Source organism: Phalangium opilio, unplaced genomic scaffold, assembly GCF_054372755.1.
Source record: "Phalangium opilio isolate 3A_F unplaced genomic scaffold, DU_Popi_V2 ptg000077l_1, whole genome shotgun sequence".
Taxonomy (NCBI): domain Eukaryota; kingdom Metazoa; phylum Arthropoda; class Arachnida; order Opiliones; family Phalangiidae; genus Phalangium; species Phalangium opilio.
Genome location: NW_028324185.1, coordinates 6,001,262 through 6,012,973, shown reverse-complemented (window position 1 = coordinate 6,012,973; position 11,712 = coordinate 6,001,262). Strand labels below are relative to the sequence as shown.

At 37.7% G+C, this 11,712-nt stretch overlaps 1 protein-coding gene across 1 annotated transcript; it reads right to left on the bottom strand.

The window, feature by feature from the left end:
• Window positions 1–4,959: 4,959 nt before the first annotated feature.
• Window positions 4,960–6,024, bottom strand: LOC149657101 (uncharacterized). Its single transcript, XM_089844503.1, has one exon. The coding sequence runs from the start codon at window positions 6,022–6,024 to the stop codon at window positions 4,960–4,962; it is 1,065 nt and encodes a 354-aa protein (XP_089700629.1).
• Window positions 6,025–11,712: the final 5,688 nt, after the last annotated feature.

The following is an 11,712-nucleotide window of genomic DNA, read 5'->3' as shown; positions in this document are numbered from 1 at the left end:
TAATTTTTTCAACGTAAGGGAAACCATAATTTTAGTCTACAAAAATAGACTTTTAACACCCTAACTCCGGTTTCAGAAAGCCAATACTATCATGATGGTTATGCCACGCTCATTTTTCGATGGCCAACAGGAACGTTTCAGTCCGTCTCCGGTCTTCTATACCGCCAGAATAATTATCGTGTCCGCCGCTCCGAAGAAAATCATGTCAACTTCAATGTCCTTCTTAAATATGGATACTCCTGTAAATTTCGAACAATTAAAATCCACTCCCAACCCAGTTCGCTGAATTAAATTCTTGGTTCAATTAGGTGGTGATTTTAATAGTTTTAACGTTGGTCCTTCTGTCACTTTTGCTCGCCATTCATTCCATCGTAAATAACAAATATAAATCTGTGCCCACCAAGAAAGTCGTCAAGAAAATGGCCCAAGAAACCCTGAAAAATGTCTGGGAGAACGCGTCATTATTTTGCGTCGAACGTAAGCAAATAGGTGCATGCTTATTTTTGAAAATAATTCGAATTTGCCCGAGCTGACTTCAAATTGGAGATTGTCTTCTCTTAGTTTTGAAAGATGGATAGTGAACTAAGCAGACATATTTATGTTCCACAGCGATTCCAGTCGTTTTGCCCAACATAAGCTGTCGTCTAATCGCATCGTCATGGCTGATCGGAGTGACTTTCATTCTGTTTTACTTGGGATGCTTCTTGCGGACGGAATTCACGACGGAAAGTTACAATTACATCGACACACTATCGGACTTGATAAAATCGGGAATTCCACCTATCATGGCCAAAGAAAGCGGAGCTTTCGACTATCTGAAAAATTTGGTAAATATAAATTTCCGTGTTAAATACTAAATATTCCACTGACGTCTTTGTTGCTTATCTATAGGCTGCCGAGGATCCAGTAGTAAAGAAATGGCTAGACGCACTCGATCTGGAGAAACTTTTCTGTAGTACTATGGATTTTTACAATCTTGATGGATACCTTTCTATACTTCACGGGGAAAAAGCTTTAATATCAGAGGACATTTTTCTGACTTGGATAATGGGAGAATTCCTGACATCGGATACCGATAGTAAGGAGCTTTTGGCGAATAATGGAGGACTTTACTTTTCGCAGCACGTAATTGGTTTTGACTACTTACACACCATTTTCAATGCCTCTTGGTTGACAAGCACACCGCAAGTGCACGAAAACATCCAATTAAGGTCAGTACGAATTTTATCGTATAATGATTCACCGGTTTTAAGACTGACACTGTTTCGCGACAGCCTGGTACCGTTGTTCGAAACTCGAGTTTGGATGTATCTGGATTTTCAGTTCTATTACTCTCTTGAATGTATCAAGTGGAGGAGACCGTTGAAAAGCACGTCTGACTTGGACCTCAGTAGCGTCTTCGTTCCTTTCTATTTGCTTTTCATGCTGTTGTCAGGAACAGTAGCCGTTGCGATAACAGAAAAATTATTCTACGGCCGAATTGCCTAAACGCTGTAAATTTCATATGTCACGAAATATTTCAAAAGTACAATAAGATTTTTTTCCTTGAAAATAAATACACATAGAAATACATAGTCAATTACTAGCTAATCTATGTAGGAAATAATTTTACTTCTATTATATTATTGTGATTCAAAATTTTCACTTGATTGCGAACTTAATATACCCGTTTTAATAGTAGGGGATAAAATAAATAGAAGCACCTTTTAAGTCAATGATCAAAACAAGCATACGTCTATAGAATACAAAAATTCAAGCAAACGTTTTACCTCTGCGAGTGATGATGACGTCACGGATAGGTATTACACTGGGCTTGTCTGTGTGTGTGTCTGTTACTGCGCTCCTTTTCAACGTCCTCAATGATCAAAGCAAGTGTACGTCTGTATAGAATACAGAAAAAACCCCAATAAATGTAATATCCCGGTGCCTTAAGACCATTCTAAAAATAAAGTCAGTAATAATAATAAAAATATAATCTAAGCTTTGTCTATGAAGGGATTTCCACACTAAGCCTGTGGCTTATTTACAGGTGGGTCCCTTTACAATGCATAGAGGGGTGGTGGCTAGCCCCTATGCCACAGCTAACCTACAGCGCCCTATACTGACTATTACCATAAGGAGATCATCTCTCTAAGGGCCCAAGTGCATCTATTAGCTAAAACATCTTGTTCTGCTAGATGTGACGTAGATTTTGTATAGGGGCTCCTTCCAAATTTTTCGTGAAATTCGCGGGAGAGAAAAATAATTTTCAAAATCAGCCACGACCGATATCCTAAGCCGGTCGTGGTCTAGATGTGAGCTCTGAGATAACGCTCCTAAGCGGTTGGGAATCAAACTAAAACAGGCGGGGAGGCAAGAGAGGAAGGACTGAGGGGAAAAAATAAGTAAGAGAATTTCCAGAACCCCCCAGCTCTCACAGACGCAAGAGGTAAATTCGTGCTTGGTAAAAATCACGAAGAGCTGTTGTGAAAAATCTTTGAAGGAGGGAAGAATGTTCAATGCCGGGTTACTCTGCAGCGAATGCGCTCGGCCTCTGTTTAGGCTATACAATTATTATACCACATGACATGAGACGGATGGCTGACCAAATCGGACATACATACATTTAAACCGTAACATAGAATCTTGGGCCCTTAGAGAGCTGATCTCCTTATGCTATTACCGTTAACCTCAGCAAGTTTTGATGGAAAGGAGAAACCGGATTAGACCGCGGAAGAAAACTTCTTTCAAACAAGCGGGGAGAGAACTTGCAAACTCTACGCAGAAGGATCTGTCCCCAGATTTTCACCCGGTGCCACAGTCCGGGATCGAACCCGAGATCCTCTTGCTGCGAGGCGAAAGCGCTAACCGCTACGCCACCCCACTCATAAATACTCACTTTTGCTTTTAATAGGCCATTTTAAAAAGTAATAGGGTCTTGTCATCTTGTTTTTTATGTAGCTCATACGTCACGCGTACGTCACTAAAGAGTGATGCAGTCAAGTGCGTTCGGTTCACAGGAGCCATTCGTCGACTGCTGTTTTTTTAGCCTTGGCCAAAAGTTATTTACAAGCGCAAGTGTCATGATGTAAGATCTGTATTTTGAATTTTTAATTTACTTTAATGGCTTAATAATTGTACTTATTTCTCTTAAAGGTTTTTAAAGTTAGATTAGCCTTAACTCGAAACTCTGGCTCGGGATTACTATTACTCAAGTACATAACTATAAAGTGACATCAAAATTAAAATCTGATTCAACTTTTTTGAGCATTGGCATGGCTCCTCCTAAGACGAAAGTTGCTGTAAACAAGAAAATATATCTTCCTAAAGGAAACTGGACTAAACAGTTTAGAATTATGCCAAATTTGTTCAAGGAGAGTTCCATTACAAATCACCATGGTGCTTTAAAAGCAAAGAAACATTTGTCTCTAGGGTATAGAATGTTTAAAGCGAGCAAAGTGAAGGAGGTTTTTCTTAGTCTAGGGCCTAGAAATGACCTCAACAAAACGTCTTCAAATGCTACAACTGTGATTCCACATCAAGTCGTATTTGTAAAGAGCAAAGTGGAGGGATCATTTTCCTTACACGGAAAGTATGATGTGGCAATAAAACTGAACTGTTGAAACGGATCTGTTAATTCAGCTTGGTGTGGTTGCAAGGCAGGAAGTGGAGGAGCATGCAAACATGTTGGAGCTGTTCTTTGGTACCTACTTGACTGCAAAAGAGAAGGAAAGACATTCATACCAGACGATCAAGCATGTACGCAAAAGGCACGAACGTGGAGCGCTCCAAGTGAAAAAAAATCATTATCAAAACTAAGTTTCGCTGCTTTGGATTTCATAAAGCATACACCAGGGAAAAACAGTGAAGTTTTAAAAGAAAAACTGAAAAATCAGCAGTCATACAACTCTCTAACTGACTATGGCAACGCAGGTGATAATGAAGAGTCAAAGCTTTAAGTGAAAAATTTCGATCTGGAAATCGGAGATCCATGCTTTGTGATATACAAGAAGAAAACCAATTTCATCCTAACATTAAGCTAGTTCCTAACCCTCTTCAAGTTATCCCAGTTCCTAATGATAAAACAAATACAGTGTTGAGAATTTCCATTCCGATAGGTGAGATAGATTTAGATGATAGTCTTAAAGTACTTTTAAATCGTGCGATGGAAGTCACACCGGATGCGTTAAAAGTCTCGTTGAGTACCGCACTCTCCTTGGAAGTAGATACCAGAGAGCAATCCAACTGCTTACTCTGAAAAACAGAGTGAAAGGCTCGCGTAACTGCATCAAAGTTTGGATTAATTTGCAAAAGGCGGAAAGAAACAAATGAAATCTTCCCGAAAACTATTTTCAATGGAGCAGACCTTTCCCGTAACAAATATGTTGAAGAAGGTTTGCAAAATGAATCTTTGGCAACTAATAAGTATAAAGATTATCACAAAGGAACAGTCACTACTTTTTCCGTTGGCCTTTGTGTAAACCCTACTCTTCCCATGTTTGGCGCCTCCCCTGATCGCTTGGTCTATCAAGACAACGTTGGATATGGTCTCTTAGAGATAAAAACTCTTTCCAAATGCAAGGAGAAAGGTATCTCCATCGAAGAAGCTTTAAAAACTAAAAATGCCACAACAAAGTTTCTCAAGAAAGATGAGAACGGGAAACCTTTTCTCGATACTAATCATAATTTCTATTACCAAATCCAAGGGCAGTTGGCAATAACAGGCCTTAAATGGTGTGACCTTCTAGTCGATAGTGGCGATACTAATCCTTTCTGTGAAAGAGTTAAGTTTGACGAGTTATTTTTTACCTCGAAAATAGTTCCTGAGCTGCCATATTTACAAAAAGAATGAATATTGTGATTCTGTTAATGTTAACTCATATTAAACTAAGCCATGTTACTTAATCAGTTATTTTTATTGTAACTGAGTGCTTGTTTTAAAAAAATAAATTTGATCTCAAGTGTTTAACAATTTTGATTCTATTTATGTGAGAGCTTTACATCAAGAAGTGGTTCGTTACAAAAATTTACCAAATGTACACATATTTTCCATATTTTATTTAGTTGGTTATGCATGTTATTGGGAAAAATAGAGCTCAGGATATGGTAACATTTTACACTTCTAATAACTCTTTCTACGTGGATACGTAGACTGGCTATTTCTCTCGTTGTCATTTCTTCTTCTTCCGAAAGTTGGGCCTTATTGCCCAAAAAAGGGGGCATATTCAGTGAGACACCTTTTTCTTGCAATAGATTTTCTATTAAAAAGCCCCTATCGGCCATGACCGAATCACCAGGGTCTAAGAGTTTGACTAGGCCACTTTCTTCAGTTAACTCTTTGTCTGACATTCGTCCCGGAACTAGATCCGAAACAAAACTGATGAAACCATTGGGAGTAATTCCTATAAGACCTTTTGCGGTGTTATGAGTTTTATAGGATGACCAAGTTTCACTCTGCGTTTTAAAATCATTTGGCTTTTGAATAAATAATTCTGTAGCATCAATGATCACTCTTGTTTTGGGAAATTTAGCCTTAAATTCTTCTGGCATATGTTTGTCAACCACTGCGCGGGATGGCCAAATTTTTAAATTTGAGAACCGCTTTTCAAGCAAGTCAAACCATGTTGTGCATAAATTAGAAATTGTTGCTACAGATACATCACATCTGTAGGCAAGATCTTCTTCCAAAAGGCCTACTTTTAATCGGCACAATGCCATAAACAGTTGATTTTTAAAAGATAGACTCATGGGTCGCCCTGAGTCGTTAAACAGATTTCTTTCACGTTTGCGTTTATGCCGAGATCCAATATATAGGTTTAGTTTTTTTAAATCTGGTTCAATATATTCGAATAAATCATTGAAACTTTCGAAGTTTTCACAGCCAGTATAGAACTTGATCATGTTGCTAGAATGTGATACTGTTTTTAAGGAAAACCTACACTTCTCCCTTAGTTGTCTTTCTAATTCCTCGGCTTTGCTTTTGTTTCGTAAATTTTTCTCCTTTACACAGGCAAGAAGATTTTTCAACCGGGTGTTTTCAATCATAGTTTTATCCAACTCTTCAACGCATTCTTGAAGCTGTTTCAACTGTGTTTTAAGGCCGAGGTTCTCCTCAATTAATTCCATCTTGTCTTTTTTCATATTCTCCATTTGGTCTAATCTTAAACGAAGATCAAAAACTTCATTCCGCAAAGTTTTTATAATGTTGCATGATACTAAAGGATCAGAATTCAAGCCATAGTTGTGATCTGAAATTATTATAATACTCTCCATAATTTCAAGTTTATAGATAAAAATAAAATATAAATATAATAATAAAAATCCCTTACCATATAAATTATCGTCAATTTTTGAAGATTCGGGCAACACTACTTGATGTAAATTTCCAACAACTGACCTATCATTAATAATTTGGCTCTCGTCACATATCTCAACTTTATGAGAGAGTCCTAGGCTGTACACATCTATTGGATTTCCAAAATATGTGGGAAACTTTTCAGATATTGATCTACGACCAGACTTATTGAAATGATAGCCGCAAACGGTATGGCTTTTATGCCCCAGTTCTTTCCTAAATACAGGTGTTGACCATGGCCTTCTCTGAGATACCGGACTTTTAATTTCATCTGTATTTGATGTAATCAAATTTATCCACTCCTGGCGCTGAGCTTCATTTCTCGGAAAAGGGCTAAATGTTATCCCTGGATTTCTTCGGCTAGAAGTCTTGCACCCTGGCACACAACAATATCTTCCCACCATTTTACGGTATCATCGACAACAGTTAAGCTTAAACATTTAGAAACGGATATTATTATCCAACCTTAAATCCCGGAAATCTAAGGAGTTGAGAAATGAAGACCAATACGGAGCCGACCTATATTACAAGTTTTTCGCCGCCATTAAAACGCGAGAAAAAAACCGGATGTTTACAATAATTTCCGACTTAGAATTTTGTCAGCGCTTAACGGCGCTCACAAACCAGTAAGAAATACGTCACTGATGACGTATGAGCTACATATTTCTTCAAGCCACCTCCTACTTTTTGTAAAGGGCTATTCCCTCGATTTCTTTGAATGTTAAAATAGGGGAGCGGTGTTGAAAGCGTGAAATGGTGTTGTCGACGGGTGAGAGGAATTTTAAAGTGAGAGTATATAGCTTAACCTCACTATCATATAATGCCCTTCCTTTTAAATAAACGAACAAATCATATCACCTCACCACAATTATTTCCCTTTCACTTTTCCTTCAATGGCGAAGGCGGTTCTCTTTTACTACGCCAATGCCAACAACAACATCAACACGTCAGGTCAAACCAAGGATTATTTAAAATATATAAGGATAAAACGCACACACAGATCTCTATAGTAAGGGAATGTTTTCTAGTTGTTCCGAAATTTTAACACATCCCCCTCTTCTCCACCTACTGTTTTGGTGCGTCAAACGGAAAACAAATAGCGATATGGCGCCACCTATCTTATTATCTCGAAAGCATAGACGAAAGAGAGATAGTTTTCGAAAGCATGCTGTATAGTTCTTCTTCAAATTGTTAACGGTCGTTAAGAACATTTAGTTTAAGGTTCAAAAATGAGATGAGTTCCTGAAGATCATAATTTGATTTTATTAATAGACAAGACCAAGGCTAAAAGTTTATTAAAATTATTTGAAGATTCATTCAGTTCAAGAATATATGAGGTGAGTTTACATTTGTTTAATAGGCAAGGTTTGAGTAGATCTGCTAGAGCAGACGAGAGTGACAAAACTTTCAAGAACCCGAACACCTGTTGACGCTTCAAAATAATGGAAGATCGTCGTTTGTCCCACGTTCCGAACAGCCAGTGAAAACCATGAGAAAGTTTCCTCATAAGTAAAGTTTCAAACTGACTAATAATTAACGCTAGCCCAAACCATTACCCTATAAACCGACCAACCGTATTGTGCTTACCATAACGTGAACCTGTTTATAATGGAATTCAATCTTAGAATGGGTATATATTCTCATAGAAAAAAGTTCTCGTCTATATTAAACTTTTATACTTCCAACTCTTCTAATCTTGGTTTATATATTAACCAGCTTCTCTGAAGCGCGGAAAAAAGTAATCACGAAATTTAACTTCTATATTGGGTCAAGCTTCATGATTTCTCCTAATTATTCTGTTATGTTTTCAATAACCATAGCAACAGTTTTATGCGCGGGAGAGAGTTGTTAACAACAAAAGAAGTCAAAGTCATGTTGTCGACTCAATGACTTAATCTAGAAATACCTGATGCCAAAACCAAAACTGTACTAAAAGGATAGTACGAAGGTTTCTGTAAAGTTAACTATTATAGACGAAGCTTGGTACTCCGGTTTCATATTAGGATTTAAGTAGACCCCAAAATGGCGCTGAACGAAATGGAATTTCTGGGAAATGATCGATATTTTAAATACAGGTAGAATTTGCATTTTCAATTTACGAATGTCAAAGTGGACTTAAAAATTAAATAATTAATATACACCCAAGAGACTCGGATTAACGTATCGACAATTAGTTAAAAGAGGGTAGGAACGTTTTTGAACTCGACCAATTTTTTTCTCTCTAGTGTAGCGGCATGAAATCCTAAAATTTGTTCACTAGTGCCAGGATTTACTACCAATGCTAGAGCTCCTTACTTCTAGTCTCATCTTACTTTTGGTGTCACGCATTTACTTTTTATCGAGTCAAGTTTGGCTTCCAAAATATTTCGCCATTTTATTTTATACCACAGAAGCTGCAGTTTTATACTCGGGAGCCAGTAGTTAATAGTCAGAGCGGTTAACGTGGTGATAATTTCTCATTATCCAAACTCGAGTTGGAAACATTCCTCATTTTAACCTTCCAAAAAAGACTAAAATTGAGCTTTCTGGCTGTATTCACGTGCAGTTAATTGGAAACTATCAAATCAAGAGCGTTCATAGAGCAATAGCACATTAGCTTAAAACGTTTTTTGCAACTGAAAATGACAGTTAGTTTCTTTGTTTCGTAACTTGTCAACAGGCACTTACCGTACATAACTCGAAACCTTTATTAAAAGCAAAAAAATGTTGTTTTATGTGTTTCGATGTTTGAGTTCGTATACACTAGTTTGAAAGAAATCGCGATTAACTTTTTTAGTTTTTCCAATTTCACTGTTTTACTTGATAACAATCGAAAATCTATTAGCAACTCTCTACAGCCTATGAAGTTTTCTGATTGCACTTACTAGAGGTTAACGGTAATAGTTAGTTTAGGGCGCTGTGGGTTAGCCTTGGCATAGGGACTAGACATAACCCCTCTATGCAATGTAAAGGGATCCACCTGTAAACAAGCCACCGGCTTAGTGTGGACATCCCTTCTTAGACAAAGCCTAGATTATTATTATTATTAACTATTTGGACTTCAACATGGCGATGAATCAATTTGAATTTCTTGGGAATTATCGTTATCTTAAATACAGGTATAATTTATAAATTCAGCTATTAAAAGTTATCATCGAATTGAACATTAATAAATTATTATAGGCACGCCAAAGAGACTCCAATAAACTTGACGACAATTAGTGTGAGTTTGTCAATAGTCACTGGCGAGTCTGAGACGGAAATCTTTTTCCTGATGGCGATTAAACTTAATAATCTCTTGACAGAAAATGTGGGAGATGGAGAGTTACGCATCATTTTTCAATATCATGGCGGATTATTTGAAACGATCTCTCAACATAAAGTATTTTTCATACTAACTTGAATTAGATTAGAGTAATTCGGTAAAACGAGAAAGAATCGTGTTAACACACTTCTTCTCGCTCAATCAGTCAAATCAGGAATGTATGGAGGGGTTGAATGGCTAAGGTCAAATCCTAATCGGCGTGAAATGATCTTGGAAACAACTGGCGTTTTTACCAATTACATTATTTTCATTCATTCATTGGCTGCCAAAAAAACTTGTTTGCTATAATTCTCCACCCTCTATCCTAGGTTCTCTGCCTAGGCTTAGAGAATCGAATATGAACGCGAACGGCGGCGAATCAGAGCATTTAAGGTTTAACAAGTTGGGAAAACCAAAATATTACCTCTCCGTGTCAAGAAGATTATATAAACTTAAGTATCCAATGCAAACGTTATTATGTTTCTGAGTTGGGGTTTCCCATTTTTGTTGTTGTTTTGAAAAATATATCGCAATGCACGGGCCTTGATAGATATAGGAGGCAATGAATGAAATATATCACAATGCACGGGCCTTGATAGATATAGGAGGCAATGAATGAAATATATCGCATGCACGGGCCTTGGTAGATATAGGAGGCAATGATAATCTCTCTCTTTGCACGAGAGGTTTATCTTTAATATTTAAATAAATATAATTATTTTTAATTATTTTAATCTTCAATAATTAACATTAATAATAGTTAAATCGTTTAAAATAAAGTTATACCTATTATCTTATCAAACTTTGCTAATATTGACGTTTAAAGTGAAGGGTACCCCTCTTGCCCGCTTTTTTCAAATTTTGGGGGATATATACGATTCGTTTCCATTATAATAGTAAGGAAAAAGCGCAATTGCGAAAACCTTTGGTGGCGATCCCACCTTAGGGAGGCTAGACGTTTCTCGTAACCCTAGCTGATCGCCGCGTATATCCTAAAACCAAACGATGATAATGGAGTAGAAGCCAATGATACAGATTGGTGTCTATGTGGAATAGACGGAAAACCAGTGGATGGTGGTGTTTGAAGCCAATGATACAGATTGGTGTCTATGTAGAATGGACGGAAGACCAGTGGATGGTGTTGTTAGAAGCCAATGATACAGATTGGTGTCTATGTGGAATAGACGGAAGACCAGTGGATGGTGGTGTTTGAAGCTAGTGTAAGTGCAGACTGGTGTCAATGTGGGATTGACAAAGAATAGAAGATGGTGGTGGTGGAAGCCAGAAAAGTACCAGGCTGGTGTTCATATGGGATGGACGAAGACCAAACATGGTGGTGTGAGTACTCAAGTATAGAGTAGCAAACGGAGAGAAATACAATTTTCCAAATTTCTGTGAACTGTCAATGCGGTCCGGAAATTGGGAACACGTTTGCTCCGATACGCAAACTGCGAACGCGGTCACGTGGGTGTAACAACGGACAGACAGACAGACACACACACAGACAGACAGACAGACAGACACACAGACACACAGACAGATACGGCCGTTACAGAACCTCTCCTGGACTACGTCACACGGAGAGGTAAAAATCTCAAAGGTCACTTCTGTCATGCCTTTTTTTAACGAGTGATGACATTTTTCGGTAGACAGTTAAACAGACGTAGGGGGAGGAGTTACACTTCTCAAAAAAAATACTCGCCTTATGTTTCCACCATCAAGGTACAGTCGCCGCAATTAAAAACTTTCTCTCTCGCGACGTCTTGTTTCAATCATAAGCCGCAAATTATTGATCTGATACAATGGGTATAAAAAACGTATCTTATATTGTTGTTTCAACAAATTTTTTACTAAGCGTTTTTTTTTGCACTCTCCACTTTCCATTTCCAACTGCTAAATAGGGGGTTTTGAATGATTGGGATGATTTTAAAGAGAAGGTGAACAGTTGAGCATAGCTCGTCCGAATTACCGAATGACATTCCAGTAAAGGGAGAGTGATGTTAATTGCAATTTTCTGAATACACGTCCCCCACGGAATCAATGCCTTGAGCCATATTGCACAAAGATATAATCAACAATTGTGGAATGAAACTTA